Raw genomic sequence first — 17,607 nt, 5'->3', positions numbered from 1 at the left:
TCGGTGTGTGATCAGGGGTTTGTTAAAGAGCTATCGACATCAAGACCTGATGTCCTTTAAGGAAGGAAATCTACTGTCCTTATCCAGTCTAACCTACACATGACTCCAGACCCACAGCAATGAGGTTAACTGTTAACCACCCTTTAGTTTTTTGAAGAAGTAACAAAGAGGATTGATGAAGGCAGAGCAGTAGATGTGATCTGTATGGACTTCAGTAAGACGTTCAACAAGGTTTCCCATGGGAGACTGATTAGCAAGGTTAGATCTCATGGAATAAAGGGAGAACTAGCCATTTGGATACAGAACTGGCTCAAAGGTAGAAGACAGAGGGTGGTGGTGGAGGGTTGTTTTTCAGACTGGAGGCCTGTGACCAGTGGAGTGCTACAAGGATCGGGGCTGGGTCTTCTACTATTTGTCATTTACATAAATGATTTGGATGTGAGCGGCACGGTGGCACAGTGGTTAGCACTGCTGTCTCACAGCGCCAGAGACCCGGGTTCAATTCTCGCCTCAGGCGACTGACTGTGTGGAGTTTGCACATTCTCCCCGTGTCTGCATGGGTTTCCTCTGGGTGCTCCGGTTTCCTCCCACAGTCCAAAAATGTGCAGGTAAGGTGAATTGGCCATACTAAATTGCCCGTAGTGTTAGGTAAGGGGTAAATGTAGGGGTATAGGTGGGTTGCGCTTCGGCGGGTCGGTGTGGACTTGTTGGGCCGAAGGGCCTGTTTCCACACTGTATCTAATCTAATCTAATAAGAAGTACAGTTAGTAAGTTTGGAGATGACACCAAAATTGGAGGTGTAGTGGACAGCGAAAAGGGTCACCTCAGATTACAACAGGATCTGGACCAGATGGACCAATGGGCTGAGAAGTGGCAGATGGAGTTTAATTCAGATATATGCGAGGTGCTGCATTTTGGGAAAGCAAATCTTAGCAAGACTTATACACTTAAAGGAAAGGTCCTAGGGAGTGTTGCTGAACAAAGAGACCTTGGAGTGCAGGTTCATAGCTCCTTGAAAGTGGAGTCACAGGTAGATAGGATAGTGAAGAAGGCGTTTGGCATACTTTCCTTTATTGGTCAGAGTATCGAGTACAGGAGTTGGGAGGTCATGTTGCGGCTGCATAGGACATTGGTTAGGCCACTGTTGGAATATTGCCTGCATTTCTGGTCTCCTTCCTATTGGCAAGATGTTGTGAAACTTGAAAGGGTTCAGAAAAGATTTACAAGGATGTTGCCAGGGTTGGAGGAACTGAGCTACAGGGAGAGGCTGAACAGGCTGGGGCTGTTTTCCCTGAAGTGTTGGAGGCTGAGGGGTGACCTTATAGAGGTTTACAAAATGACGAGGGGCATGGATAGGATAAATAGACAAAGTCTTTTCGGTGGGGTCGGGGAGTCTAGAACTAGAGGACATAGGTTTAGGGTGAGAGGGGAAGGGGCAACTTTTTCACCCAGAGGGTGGTATGTGTATGGAATGAGCTTCCAGAGGATGTGGTGGATGCTGATACAATTGCAACATTTAAGAGGTATTTGGATGGGTATATGAATAGGAAGGGTTTGGAGGGATATGGGCCGGCAGGTGGGACTAGATTGGGTTGGGATATCTTGTTGGTATGGACGGGTTGGACCAAAGGGTCTGTTTCCATGTTGTACATCCCTATGACTCTATGACTCTGTAATGGCCGAGCAAGGCACTCCATTTTAACAATCACTGGAAAGTCTCAAAACTGGAATGAAACTGGACAGACCACTTGGCATTGACATCGGTGTCAGAAACAACATCATCAAACACAGTCCTGTCCACCCTGTACCATTTTCCGTACTTTATCTGGGGGTGAGTGCCAAATTCAGGAGAGCTGTCTCACAGATTAGTCAAGCAAGAGCCTGACACAGTCATATTCACAGAATCATACCTTACAGACAATGTCCCAAACACCACCCTCACCATCCCTCGATATGGCCTGTCCCACTGGCCGGACAGATCCAGCAGCAGTGGTGGTGCAGTCTTTATCATTTCAGGCACAGATTATAAGATCAGGGAGGATATGTTGGAGCTGAGCAGGACTGGTTAGGCCACAGCTGGAGTACTGTGTGCAGTTCCGGTCACCACATTGTGGGAAGGATGTGATTGCACTGGAAGGGGTGCAGAGGAGATTCATCAGAGAGTTGCGTGGTATGGAGCATCTGAAAAGATGTGAGGAGAGGCTGGATAAGCTCGGGTGGTTTACTTTGGAGCAGAAAAGTTGGATGGGGGACCTGATCGAGGTGTACAAGGTCATGATGGGAATGGAGAGGATGGATAGAATGTAGTTATTGCCCTTAGTTGGAGGTTCAGTAACAAGTTGGCACACATTCAATGTGAAAGACAGAAGGTTTAGAGGGGCTTTGAGGAAATGCTTTTTCATCCAGAGGGTGGGAGCCGGGAATGCACTGCCTGGGAGGGTCGCTGAGGCAGAAAGCATCACAACCTTTAAATGTACTTGAAGGACCACCAGAAATGTCCGAACTTCCAATGTTATTGATCTGGTTCTGGAAAGTTGATACAGTGCAGTGTTGGTGGAACAGATTTGATGGAGTGAATGGCCTCTTCTATACTGTATGATTCGATTAAACCGCTGGTTGATTGGCACATACTGTCCTCCCTCGGCTGATGAGTCAGTCTCTCCTCCATGTTGAACAGCACTTGGAGGAAGCTCTGAGGGTGGTGAGGGCACAGAATGTACTCTGGGTGGGGGACTTCAATGTCCACCATCAAAAAGGAATTTGAATAAATATCCATCCTTTTGTTGGGTTTATTAGGTATTGGCTACAAATATTCAAACAGATTGTATTCCCAGTGAATGTTCGGAGAATGGAGGTCCCTTCGAATGCCCGGGATTAAAATTGTTTCTCTTGTCATTCAGGCCATGAGAACTCTCAGCCCAAGCTGACCCTGCTGCCCCCCTCACCGGAGCAGTTTAATGCCAAGGGCACTGCCACCCTGGTGTGCCTTGCCAATCACTTCTATCCCGATGAGCTGGATAGATGGTGCAGTGGAAGAAGGATGGTGCAGTCATTTTGGACGGGGTTCAGACCAGCAACTACCTGCGAGCTTTGGACAGCACCTACAGTGTCAGCAGCCTGCTGACCCTCTCTGGGTCTGACTGGGAGTCCAACGCTCGCTTCTCCTGTGCCCTCACCCACGTGACCCTCTCCTCTCCACTCAGCAAGAGCATCAGGAGATCAGAATGTGTGTAGAGTGTTTAGATTAGATTACATTACAGTGTGGAAACAGGCCCTTCAGCCCAACAAGTCCACACCGACCCGCCGAAGCGCAACCCACCCATACCCCTACATTTACCCCTATACCTAACACTACGGGCAATTTAGCATGGCCAATTCACCTGACCTGCACATCTTTGGACTGTGGGAGGAAACCGGAGCACCCGGAGGAAACCCACACAGGCACGGGGAGAACATGCAAACTCCACACAGTCAGTCGCCTGAGGCGGGAATTGAACCTGGGTTTCTGGCGGAGTGAGGCAGCAGTGCTAACCACTGTGCCACCGTGCCGCCCACTTTGAGACAGTCCATAGAGGAGATACAACTTTAAATTGAACAGGGCTGAGCTGGCAGGACAAAGGTCATTGTCAGCACTAAATTTCAACTCTCCTTCTTCTTTGGACTGGCTCGGAGATGTTTCTGAGGTTCAAGGGTCAAGACAGCCCATTGAGACAGTGTACAATGAGCTTTTCTCAGCACCTGACCCTGTGCTCTTTTTGTTCTGGGAGTGTTTGCATGGAACAGTGTTGAGACAGCTTTATTCTGTATTTAACCCAAGATTCTCCCTGTTTGATTGGGACAGTCGAGAGAGACAATTTCTTTGTATCTAATCCTGTGCAGTCCCTGTCCTGGGAGTGTTTATTGGGGAAAGTGTAGACTCCTATTGCCAAGTAAAATGCCTCAAAGATGTTGAAGACTGTCAGCTTTACAACAACGTGAACCTCAGAAGTCTCTGCTTCAGTAAACCAGATCTCCTTCCTGCTCAGTCGCCAGTTCCAACTTAAGGATTTGTCACTATTTAAAGGGACAGGATTCTCATATTGTTGAGAAAATCTCCAACAGTGTTTGCCTCAAGCTCCATTGTGGCTGTGAATTGGTGCAGCTTCCTCTGTCTGGGCTGTTAATTGCAGTCTGTTTTCTGTCAATGTCAATCTGGAAGAGGGAATAAAGATGAAGGTTCAGTCTCTGTCTCTGGGTGCACCACCTCCCTCTCAGCTGATTGGCTACATTTCAGCAGTGAGTGTCATGGTTGGCTGCTCGGACTGTCAATGACTGGCACATGTGCTGATGTTTGGACTGAGAGAGAAGTGTCAATCATTTCCAAGTGATCCCTTCGATCTGGCATCCATCAAGTTTACAAAATTCAAATCAGAACAGAAACTGAAAGCTGCTGGGGGTCAATCATTACAATGTGAGGCATTCACTCTTCATTCTGTTGGTCCAGACCCAGTTGGTAGGATCACACTGTGCCCTCTCTGCTGCTGCTCGCTAACACCTGAAATGAACTTAAAACCCTTTGCAATAAATACCAACACTCTCCATCTCCCGTGCCTGTGCGGCACAGTGGCTCTGGGCAGCACTGTGGCTCAGTGGTCAGCACTGCTGCCCCACAGGGCCAGGGACCCGGGTTGAATTTGACTCTCAGGTAACTGACTGTGTGTAGTTTGCGTATTCTGTCCTTGTCTGTGTGGGTTTCTTCCTGGTGCTCCAGTCTCCTCCTACAGTCTATAGACATGCAGGTTATGTAGATTGGCCATGTTAAATTGCCTACAGTTTCCAGAGTGTGAACACTATGTGGATTAGGCATGGGAAATGTATGCTTACAGGGATGGGGTTGATCTGGGTGGGATACTCTTTGGAGGATCAGTGTGGACTCAATGGGCCAAATGGCCTTCTTCCATACTATGGGGATTCTCTGATCTATGACCGTCCTCATCACTTGATACAGCTGACTTTGTGATTCATGTCCCTGGACACGTAGATCCCTCTTTGCTGTCTTATAGAAAGGGTCTTTGTGCTGGTCAGGGGTTCAGGTTTGACAAGAGGACACTTGCTAAAGGGAGCTCTTGCTGGGAGAGGAGGTTAGGAGAAAATAATCAGTACTTTCCAGTGAGTTACTCATCAACAGGTGGTTGTGGTAAGTGAAGGAGTTGCGCTATGAAAATGCAGGAATAGGTACAGGCCTCAAGAAGAAGAGACAGGAAAATGTCTTTGCTCAGAAACTGCTTTGAGCAGAGAGCAGTCAGCAGGTACTGTGCTCACAGCAGCTAAGGCAGACTGGGAATGTTCAACTCGAATGTCTCAAAGCTACAAAAGTATCACCTGAATATGAGACTGAAGATGAAACCTCAGAGTTTGTCATCAGTGAAAGGAAACCGGGAAGCCGGGCCCCAGCAGGGTGCAGCTGCTCTCGGATGGTCACCCACTGACATTAAGAAAGGAATGAAACCTCACATTCAGCCACCTGATGCACCATTCAGTTCAACCCCATCTGCTCAGTGTCCATCACCCAGGAAATAGGCAGCAGGTCATGATGTCGGCACCTGTCTGTGTTCCGAAATGATGGCACTTGTTCTGCAGACTTCACATTCCGCTTTCACTAACTCCCTGTGAGAAACCTCCTTAATCTGCAACAGCGGGAAAGCAAAGATCAGAACGAGAGGCTCAATCAGCATCAAACAATAACTACATGGACCAGACTCAGGCCTCACTGGACAGTTGGGTTTCATTTTCCAGCCTGTCCCATTCTCCGCTCCAGTGTCCTACCTCCCGATGTCCTGGTCAATAGCTCACTGTTATTGTGGGAGCCTGCTGAGGGTGAATGAGCTCTCACAGTTCCCACATTACAACAATGTCTAGACTTTGAAGATATTCCATTATCTGTAAAACATCTTTGAACATTCTCAGCTCATGAATAGTGTAACAGAAATACAATTCTCTCTCCTGTTTGTTTCCTCTCCATGTCTTCCCATCTGTCTCCCCACAACATCCCTCCCTTGTTTAAAATCTCGAATGAATTATGAATCTCTGGGAGAACTTACCCTGTGGCAACGTTGAGACTAATAACAACCACCTCGGTGGACTTTGAGTGTGAAGATCAATAACACTCTCACTGGGACTTGATCTCGGTTGTCTCCAGTCAGTCATTGTTATTGTTCTGGGACCAGACAGTTCTGATTGAGATGAAGGGTGAGCTGTGCCGGGTATTAACACACGGGTCAGTGTAGTGAAGCAGGGATTACCCACTTCACAAGAGAGTAAGCTGAACAAACAAACTGGGTGGCTGTGACACCCCCAACCTGACAGAGAGGGGTGGGGGATGGGGAACATGAGTAGTAACATCCTCAGACAGAAAGGATGCTCAAAATGGCATAGCCCCAAAGAGGGAGGGGACAGGAACAGCTACACTCCCCTGAGAGAGAGGGGACAGTTACAGTGACACTCCATAGAGAGAGAGGACAGCAACTGTGTGTTCACTTTCTTGCTGTGTTGTGACATATGTCCTGGGAAATTGGTTTGGTTTATATTTTCTCAGTTGTATTTAGGTTTGATGAGTTGATTCAGTAACAAGGATTCCATTCCTATATTTCCTGTATCAGCAGATCCACTGAAGGTCATCCTTTCATTTGGAGTTTGCCCAGGTTTCTGTCCAAACAGGTTTTTGCCCAGGCTGATATAGCATGATCTACCAAATGCTGCTCCTATTGAGCTAAACCATTACACACCAGGAAATCTGACCGGCACTTTCTCTTTGTGCTGGCAAAGGGAGAGATTTGTTCTTACTACTATGGCAGCCAAACAAATTTTTGAACAGACACCTACACCTGGGCCTGAGGCAGGAGCCCAAGCTCCAACACACTGGCCTCACTTCACACCAACCTTCACACAGTGCAGGGTCATGAACTCCGGTCATCAATCCCTCTGGGGCCGGGACGGAGTGAGGGAACAGGGACAATTGTAGAAGAGTCAATAAGGAGTAAAGCAAGATGGAGAGAGTGTGTTGGAAAGGGGTTAGAGGAGGAAATATACTTTGTGCCACTCAGTACTGACATTGTCTACGTGAATCGCAAAATGAATAAAAAACACACTGTGAAAACAATCATATCACAGGGGACATTTTCACTGTGGTGTGATAAGTATCCTGATTCAAAAGCTGTTGTCCCACGCTCCCTCCCTCTCTCACTCTCCGCATTTCTACAGATTGAACCAGTTAGATCCGATCAGGGCCCCAGTTCATTTGTTCTGTTCAGGGACAGTGAAACAGCTGCCCTCTAGTGACTATAGAGTGCTGGTACCGCTGCTGAGAACCACGCGTCAGGTCCCGGGCCATGAGCATCTGAACGAAACAGCAGCCATTCCGTTGGATTCCAGTGGGAATGAGTTATTAGTTGTTCTGGCCTGGTTCCCCAGTCAGTCAGTCAGGCCATGGCTGACCTAGAACACATTCCCCCTTAATTCTGTAACCCTGACCATCCTGAGCGAATGAACATTGATCCCTGACCTTGGTAGCTTTTTCAGATTGAAAGTTCCAGATTTCCCCCACTCTTTGTCAGAAAGAGTTCCTCCTGAAATCATTCCCAATTCTAATTTTAATCATCCTCTTGTTTTGGACTCTGGCATTGGAGAATACAGTTTACATAAACACTGTTAATCATTTCCAGGGAACAGCCTCGCTTTTGCAACTTGTTCTCTCTAATTAACAGTTTCTGATCTGAAGGTGACATGGCAGGCTGGATACTGAGAGGATGGTTCCTTTTCCAGGGCAGGTGAGAACTGGAGGGCTGGTTTAAGACAAAGCATTCTCCCGTTTAAAAGGAAGGAGGGGTTTTCTTGCTGAGGGTTGACAGTTTGTGGAATTCTCTTCTCTACATGGGAATGGAGGTTGGGTTATTGAGTTTAGTCATGGCTGAGATAGGCAGGTTTTTGATGAACAAGGCAGTTAAGGATAATGGGTGGGGGAGGGAGGCAGAAAGTGCAGCTGAGACCATAACCAGATGAGCAGTGATCTTCTTCATTGGCACAGCAGCTCCCAAAAAGCCTGCTCTTGGGTCCTATGTTCTGGCAGAGGCTGCAGCAATCCTGGACCCCCATCGTTCCTTTGTCACTCACTGACAGAAATATAATTTCAAAACAAACATTATTTTCTTTAACAAGACCAAGTCAGTTATGGTTGCTGTCGTTTTCTCAGCTCTCTTTACATCTCAGCAGGGCTTTAGAAACATGTGTTTTGTGTTACATTGGAGAAGAGACAGACACAGACAGAGTGAGGCCTCAGAGAACACAGAGAGCTTTCACTCTGCACAGCAAGGCTGTCACGGGAAACATCTGGTGAAAGGTTTGGAAGGAAGTGAAGAGGAAAGAGGTATGGGAAAAGAGACTTGACAGTTCAAACTAAAAACACTTCACATATTGCCATCATTTAATGAATTAATGTGAGAGGATTAGAGACCCATAACAGCTAGAGTGTGGTGGACCAGAGGCTCAAAAGTAGACAGCAAAGAGCTGCATTATTCCTTCTCGGGGCATTAATGTCATTGACAAGCCTTATAGTTATTGCCCATCTCCAGCTGCTCGGACTGAGTTCTTTGCTGCACCAGTTTCATGGTTTTTGTTTGTACCCATCCCAGCACCTTCCTTCCCAGAGTGGGAAGGCCACGTTGGGTTTGGTGCTGGGTAATGAAACTGGCCAGCTGTTAGATTCGGAGGTAGGTGAGCACTTTGATGATAGTGAACAAAATTTGGTTTTGTTTACTTGAGCAATGGAAAGGGATAGGTATATATTGCAGGGCAAAGGTTATTGATGGAGGAAAGGCTACTATGATGCGATTAGGCAAGATTTAGGATGAATAGGAAGGGGGAAGTAAACTACAGGGGATGGGCACAACTGAAATGTGGAGCTTATTCAAGGAACAGCTACTGCATGTCCTTGATAAGTGTGTACCTGTCAGGATGGGAGGAAGTGGTCGAGCGAGGGAGCTGTGGTTTACAAAAGAAGTTGAATCTTTTGTCAAGAGGAAGAAGGAGGCTATGTTAGGGTGAGACCTGAAGGCTCAGTTAGGGCGCTTGAGAGTTACAAGTTAGCCAGGAAAGACCAAAAGAGAGAACTAAGAACAGCCAGGTGGGGACATGAGATGTTATTGGTGGATAGGATTAAGGATAATCCGAAAGCTTTGTATAGGTATATCAGGAATAAAAGAATGACTAGGGAAATATGAGAGCCGATCAAAGAGAGTAGTAGAAAGTTGTGTGTGGAGTCCGCCCCCACCGACCTCGCAGCCTCCACGAACGCCGCCCAGACAACCGCCTCCACGATCGCCAGGAAGACCATCGCCGACAGATTCGCGGTCCCCGCGGCTATCGGGAATAACACTGTCTCTGTTGTCGCCACAGCCACTTCCGCCCCCTGGGTTGCCGCCGCCGCAGCCACTTCCGCCCCCAGTGACATCACTAACCTGCACGACCACAGCACCGCATGTGTCTCCACCCCCACGCCAACTCCGTCACCACGCTTAACTCCACCCCCACGCCAATCTCTCTCACCACGCCCAACTCCGCCCCCACGCTGATCGCCGTCACCATGTCTAACCCCGCCCCCATATCGATCTCCGTCACGTCTAACCCCGCCCCCACGCGGGGACAGAGATCGCCGTCACCACGCCCAACTCTGCCCCCACGCCGCCCCCACTCCCAGCTCCAGCCCCACACCACCAGGTCCTAGCTCTCAGCCCTGCCATGTTTTCACCATCCCTCCAGCTCTACCCCTCTCTGAGGATGAAAGATCAGTCCTCAGCAGAGGCCTCACCTTCATTCCCCTACGCTCTCGGATTAATGAGTTCAACATGCGGCGAGACATCGAACAATTCTTCCGCCGCCTTCGCCTCCGTGCCTACTTCTTCAACCAAGATTCTCGCCCACCCTCTGACGACCCTTTCTCCCGCCTCCAACACACCCCATCAACCTGGACACTCCTGCCCTTGATCTCTTCATAGCCAACTGCCGCCGCGACATTAACCGCCTCAACTTCTCCACCCCTCTCACCCACTCCAACGTCTCACCCTCGGAACGTGCAGCCCTCCACTCCCTCTGTTCCAACCCCAACCTCACTATCAAACCAGCAGACAAGGGAGGCGCGGTAGTAGTTTGGCGCATCGACCTTTACACCGCTGAGGCTAAACGCCAGCTCGCGGACACCTCCTCCTACTGCCCCCTTGACCATGACCCCACCTCCCACCACCAAACCATCATCTCCCAGACCATCCAGAACCTCATGACCTCAGGGGATCTCCCATTCACCGCCTCCAACCTCATAGTCCCACAACCCCGTACCGCCCATTTCTACCTCCTGCCCAAAATCCACAAACCTGACTGCCCCGGCCGGCCCATTGTCTCAGCCTGCTCCTGCCCCACTGAACTCATCTCTGCATACCTTGACACGGTCCTGTCCCCCTTAGTCCAAGAACTCCCCACCTACGTTCGGGACACCACCCACGCCCTCCACCTCTACCATGATTTTCGCTTCCCCGGTCCCCAACGCCTTATCTTCACCATGGACATCCAGTCCCTATACACCTCCATCCCCCATCATGAAGGACTTAAAGCCCTCCGCTTCTTCTTTTCCCGCCGTACCAACCAGTACCCTTCCACCGACACCCTCCTTCGACTGACTGAACTGGTCCTCACCCTGAACAACTTCTCTTTCCAATCCTCCCACTTCCTCCAAACCAAAGGAGTAGCCATTGGCACCTGCATAGGCCCCAGCTATGCCTGCCTCTTCGTAGGATATGTGGAACAGTCCATCTTCCACAGCTACACTAGCACCACCCCCCACCTTTTCCTCCGCTACATCGATGACTGTATCGGCGCTGCCTCGTGCTCCCACGAGGAGGTTGAACAGTTCATCCACTTTACCAACACTTTCCACCCCGACCTCAAATTCACCTGGACCATCTCAGACTCCTCCCTCCCCTTCCTAGACCTTTCCATTTCTATCTCGGGTGACCGAATCGACATGGACATTTACTATAAACCGACCGACTCCCACAGCTACCTAGACTACACCTCCTCCCACCCTGCCCCCTGTAAAAACGCCATCCCATATTCCGAATTCCTTCGTCTCCGCCGCATCTGCTCCCAGGAGGACCAGTTCCAAAACCGTATAACCCAGATAGCCTCCTTCTTCAAGGACCGCAATTTCCCCCCAGACGTAGTCGACGATGCCCTCCACCGTATCTCTTCCACTTCCCGCTCCTCCGCCCTTGAGCCCCGCCCCTCCAACCGCCACCAGGACAGAACCACACTGGTCGTCACCTACCACCCCACCAACCTCCATGTCCAGCGTATCATCAGCCGTCATTTCCGCCACCTCCAAACGGACCCCACCACCAGGGATATATTTCCCTCCCCTCCCCTATCAGCGTTCCATAAAGACCACTCCCTCCGGGACTCCCTCGTCAGGTCCACACCCCCCACCAATCCAACATCCACTCCCGGCACCTTCCCCTGCAACCGCAGGTAATGCAAAACTTGCGCCCACACCTCCCCCCTTACTTCCCTCCAAGGCCCCAAGGGAAACTTCCATATCCACCACAAATTCACCTGCACCTCCACACACATCATCTATTGCATCCGCTGCACCCGATGTGGCCTCCTCTATATTGGGGAGACAGGCCGCCTACTTGCGGAACGTTTCAGAGAACACCTCTGGGACACCCGGACCAACCAACCCAACCACCCCGTAGCTCAACACTTCAACTCCCCCTCCCACTCCACCAAGGACATGCATGTCCTTGGACTCCTCCATCGCCAGACCATGGCAACACGACGGTTGGAGGAAGAGCGCCTCATCTTCCGCCTGGGAACCCTCCAACCACAAGTGATGAACTCAGATTTCTCCAGTTTCCTCATTTCCCCTCCCCCCACCTTGTCTCAGTCAAATCCCTCGAACTCAGCACCGCCTTCCTAACCTACAATCTTCTTCCTGACCTCTCCGCCCCCACCCCACTCTGACCTACCACCCTCACCTTGACCTCCCTCCACCTATCGCATTTCCAACGCCCCTCCCCCAAGTCCCTCCCCCCTACCTTTTATCTCAGCCTGCTGGACACACTTTCCTCATTCCTGAAGAAGGGCTTATGCCCGAAACGTCGATTCTCCTGTTCCATGGATGCTGCCTGACCTGCTGCGCTTTTCCAGCAACACATTTTCTGCTGCAACCATCACTTGTAAATCCAGTCAGAGCGCTAGTACCGATGTTTCCTGGTACCAGCAGCGAGAAGGGCAGAAACCCTCTCTCCTGATCCATGATGCAATGACTCGATACACAGGTGCCTCCAACAGATTCACCGGGAGAGAAATGTCCAGCACACACTTCACCCTGACAATCAGCAACATACAGAATGAGGATGTCGCTGATTATTACTGTCAGCACGAGTACAGCTCCCCTACACAGTGATAAACAGCTGTACAAAATCCTCAATACACACATCACCACCTCCTGTACTGACACATCCCACTGCTACCTATAATATGTAATAATGGACACATAGTCTCACTTCCTATACTGACACATCCACAATTACATATAAATGAAACGGAACAAGTTACCCCATGCTGGGATTGTCACTGTCCACTACACACTCCAGTCTCTGTGGTGTCCACCGCTCACTGAAGGCCTCAGGTTTCCCTCTTACACTCCATGGCCACATGGGAAGAGCACCTGCAAGAATTAACATCAAAAAATAAGTTTCACAAATTACCTGAGCCCAGCTGGACATAACGCAAAGAGAAAGCAAGAGAGAGAGACAGAGAGAGAGAGAGAGAGAGAAAGAGAGAGGGGGGGAGAGAAACCGAATGAGAAAAACAGAGAGAGAGAAAGGCATGAGTGACAGAGAAAGGCAGAGAGAAGGTGAGAGTCAGTAAAACACAGAGAGAGACAGGGAGAGGGTGAGAGTGACCGAGAGACTGCGAGACAGGGAGAGGTTGAGAGTGACATGGGGAAGCAGAGAGCAGAGGTTTTTGTACAGCCTCTGCACTGAGAGCTCTCACTGGGGCTTATGTTCGGTAAAGGAACCAAGCTCAAACTGAGTAAGTAAACCTCCATCTTCTGTTAATAAATCTTTTATTTTCTAAACGCAATTTCTAAAACACAAATGCTGAACTGTTGAAGGTGTTAGTAGGGAACTGCAGTGAATGAAATGGTCGATTGAGGAGCACTGTGTCTAACAGGGTGTCCAGCTGTATTTCTTTAGTTCCATTGCTTCCTTTAAAAAGCAAGATATAAGTCAGTCAGTTTTACTCACCGTGTGGAGGAGCTCTATCTATTTGCAGCTTGTGGTCCCATTCCTGCAGCATGGAGTGAAATCAGTGAGTAGCCTCCTGCCAGTCTCAGTGTGACGGACATGGGCAGAGTTTGATGTGAGCTCTGGCTCCCTGTCCCAGTCTCTGATCTCACTGACCTTAGCAGCAGCAGCAGCAGCAGCACAGTGAGACACCGAGCTCCCACTTCCCCCAGCTTTAACTCTTCAATCACACAATCACAGAATTGTTACAGTGCACAAGGAGGCCATTATGCCCATCCTGTCTGTACTGGCTCTCTGAATGAACAATTCACTGAGTGTCATTCTCCTGCCTTCTCCCTGTCACCCTGCACATTGTTCCTTTTCAGATAACAGTCTCATTCCCTTCGGAATGTTTCAATTGAAGCTGCCTCCACCCCACTCTCAGGCAGTGCATTCCACACCTTAACCACTCACTGGCTGAAAACGTTTTGCCTCATCTTACTTTTGATTCGTTTACTAATTACTTTAAATCTCCCTCTCCCTCTCAAACCTTTCATGAGTGTAAACGTTTTCTCCCTAATTATTCTGTCCAGAGCCCTCCTGATGTTGAATTCCTCAGACAAAGTTTCTCTCAGTCTTCTCTTCTCCAATGAAGACAGTCTCAACTTCTCCAAAATATTTTCTTAACTGAATTCCTTCATCTCTGAACTTTCCATGGCAATTTGTTTTACTCCATCTGCAACATTTTCACATCCTTCATGAATTATTCACCTTCTCTATTCCCCGTAGTCCCATTTGCCTGCATTTGGCTCATTTTCCCCAATATCTTTCCTCTCCATGTACCTGTTCAAATGTCTTTTTAATGTTATAATCAGCCTCACTCTATGACGTCCTCTGGCAGTTCATTCAATACATGCACCACCCTCTATGTGAAAGAGGTGTACCTCAGGTCCCTTTTGAATCTTTCCCCTCTTGCTTTAAACCTCTGCCCTCTAGTTTTGGACAACCCTAACCTGGGGAAAAGACCTTAGCTAGTAACCTTATCTCTGTCCATTATGATTTTATAAACCTCTAAAAGGTCACCCCACGACTTCTGACCTTCCAAAGAAAATAGCCCAGGCCTAACCAACCTCTTCTTATAACTCATGCCCTCCAGTCTCAGAGACAGCCTTGTCATTCTTTTTACATCCTTTCCAGTTTAAAGCCATCCTTCCAATAGCAGGGTGATTGGAAATGTGGCTTGACCAATATCTTGGAGAGCCATAACATGTCATCTCAATTCCCATACCCAAGTGTACCAAATGCTTTCTTCACCACCCTGTCTACATGTGGCACTAGTTTCAAGGCACTATATGCCTCCATTCCTTAGTCTCTCTCTTTGACAACTTCCCATGGCCCCACAACTAACTGTGTAAACCCTGGTCTGGTTTTTGTACCAAAATGCAACACTTCGCTATTATCTCAATACCTAATGTAAATGTACTCTCACATAGCCTTCGTGACTGTCCACTTTGCCACCTATTTTAATGTCATCTGCAAACTCACGAACCCTACCTCCTATATTCTCATTCAAATTGTTTCTATAAATGATGAACAATGATAAACCCACAACCAATCCTTTCGCCACACCGTTGGTCACATGCTTCCATTCTGAACAACCATCTACTACCACCACTCTCTGTCTCCAACATCAAGCCAATTTTGTACCAATTGGCTTGCCCTCCCTGGATTCCATTTGATCTAACCTTACTAACCAGTTGTCCATGCAGTACCTTGTCAAAGGCCTTGCTAAAGTCCACGTAGACAATGTCTATGATTCTGCTTTTATCTATCTTCTTGGTCACATCTTCAAAATACTCAATCAAATTTTTGAGACACAATTTTCCACTTACAAAGCCATGTGGACTACCCCTAATCAACGCTTGTCTTTCCAAATGCGTGTAGATCCTGTACCTCAAAATACCCTCCAATAACTTACTCCCCACTGATATCAGACTCACCGGTCTATACTTCCCTGGGTATTCCTTGCAGACCTTCTGAAATATCAGCACAATGTCAGCCACTCTCCGATCTTCCAACACTGGCTGTTGGTGATATAGCATCTTCGCAAGGGGCATCGCTGTCTCTTCCCAAGCTTCCCACAACTTACTGGGATGGACCTGATCAGGTCCTGGGGATTTAGCTACCCTTCTCAGTTATAAGAACAGATTACTGCACCTCTTCTTCTTCTTCTTCTTCTCAAGAAAGCAATATTTATTTCCCAAAATTCCATATACTTCTCAACAATAAATACTGTGGCAAAATTTTAGTTTTGTAACTTATCCATATTCTGTTTGAAAAAAAAGTGAAAATTTCGAAGTGTGAGACATTTGGAGGTTATCCATGGAATCTGATCCATGATCATGACTTTATTCTGGATTCTCCTTAGTCCTTTTTTACTTTCACCCTAAACCTTGTGATACAATGATCACTCTTCCCTAAATGTCCTCTCACTGACATTTGATCCACTTGGGCCTCCTCACTCCCAAGATTCAGGTCTCACAGAGCTTCCTTTCTCATTTGAATGGAGACACATGGCTGGAGAAAATTCACCTGAGCCTACTCTCTCAACTCTGGCCCCTCTCTGTCCTTCACACTGCTACTATCCCAGTCTATATTCCAAGAATTAAAGTCCCCCTAATGTGTGCTGTGAATTCCTTGCCGATTTGTTCCCCTACATCCTTCCCACTAGTTGGTGACCGACAGATTGCACTGAACAATCTGATTGCACCTTTTTTGTTCCTTATCCTGAACCAAATCAATTCTGGCCTTGACCCCTCTGGGACATCCTCTTTCTCCAGCTCTGCATCAATCTCCTTAACCAATCCCACACCTCTCACTCTTTTTCCCTTTTCCTATCTTTCCTGAACACTTTGTTTCCAGGAATATTTGACAACCAGTCCTGTCCTCATTTGACCCTTATCTGTTAGAGTGATAACATCAGTTTTCCCCTTGGTAATGTGCATTTGTAACTCCCCAATCTTATTCTCCACATTCTGTACAGTCCCATACATGCACAGTCAGCCGGACTTAGAATTTATTGCTCTCTCTGTCTCTCTGACCCTGCCTAATAAATTACTATTCCTTATTCTGGTGCTATCTGTCTTTTTCAGGATTCTGTGTTCCTTGGTGTTCCTTCTTGATATTACACCCTCGTTCCCACAGCCCTTCCATGTTAGCTTCAACCCACTCCAACAGCACCCGCAAATCATCCCACAAGGAGCTCAGTTCCTGCTCTGTTCAGGAGCAACCCATTCAGTTTATAGAGGTCACATCTCCCACAGAGTCATTCCCAATGTCACAAAGCCCTCCCACCTCGACCATCTTTCCAGCCTCACATACACCCTGCCTTATCCTCCTGTTCCTATCCTTACTTGCATTGGTCATTGGGAGTAATCTGAAGATTCCTATTTTTGAGCTCCTGTTGCTAATTCCCTCCTGAGCTCCCTAAATTCTGTCACTGGGACCAATGAAGATCATGAGTGCTGACTGTTCCCTCTCTCCCCTCAGGGTGCTCTGCAGCCGCTCAGTGACATCCTTGACCCTGGCACCAGGGAGACAACACACCATCCTGGATTCCCATCTGCAGCTGCAGAAACACCTGTCGATTGCCCTCACTCTCGAATCTCCTCTGACTATAGCTCTTCCAGTCTTCCTTGTGTCCCCCGAACTAACAATGCCCTCAGTTCCTTTTCCCAGATCGTTAATATATAATTAAGTGTTACATGAATAGCTGAAGTCCCAACACTGCCCCCTGCTGAGCTCCATTAGGCACCAGCTGCCATCCTGCAAAAGATCCATTCATTTCCACTCTCTATCCATGCCAATACCGGGGCTCTTATGTTATTTAGCAGCCTCGTGTGTGGCAACCTGTCAAAGGCCTTCTGGAAATCCAAATAGATCACGTCCATTGGCTCTCCTTTGTCTAACTTGCTCATTAGCTCCTCTTATTACATCAAATTCCAGCTTCTCCCTCTAGAACTGCAGGGTGAATTCTATCACATTATGGTCACTGCCCCCTCAGGGTTCATTCACCTTCAGCTCCCCAATCAGAGCTGCCTCATTACACATCACCGAATCCGGAATTGCCTGTTTCCTCGTGGGTCTACCACAAGCTGATCCAAAAAAAATCCTCTTGCAGACATTCCATGAATTCCTTTCCTTGAGATCCATTCCCAACCTGACTTTCCCAGTCCACCTGCATATTGCAGTCCCCATGACTATTGTAGTAATCCCTTTCTTATATGCCTTT

The 17,607-nt window shown here is 48.2% G+C and overlaps 1 protein-coding gene and 1 pseudogene across 1 annotated transcript in view; one reads left to right on the top strand and one right to left on the bottom strand.

Annotated features, from left to right (window-relative positions):
• Positions 1-17,607, top strand: part of LOC148149284 (centrosome-associated protein 350-like) — a 989,460-nt pseudogene that overhangs the window by 47,106 nt on the left and 924,747 nt on the right.
• Positions 12,639-17,607, bottom strand: part of LOC148149289 (immunoglobulin kappa light chain-like) — a 41,101-nt gene continuing 36,132 nt past the window's right edge. The window contains exon 4 of the mRNA XM_087990302.1: positions 12,639-12,754. Coding sequence (XP_087846428.1) covers positions 12,639-12,754 — 116 coding nt within the window. The remainder of the gene's footprint in view (positions 12,755-17,607) is intronic.

This window comes from Chiloscyllium plagiosum, unplaced genomic scaffold (assembly GCF_037043375.1).
Source record: "Chiloscyllium plagiosum isolate Xiang-an unplaced genomic scaffold, Cpla_swu_hap1 HiC_scaffold_9, whole genome shotgun sequence".
NCBI classification, from domain to species: domain Eukaryota; kingdom Metazoa; phylum Chordata; class Chondrichthyes; order Orectolobiformes; family Hemiscylliidae; genus Chiloscyllium; species Chiloscyllium plagiosum.
Note: the sequence above shows the minus strand (reverse complement) of the source record. Positions and strands in the feature narration are given on the sequence as shown.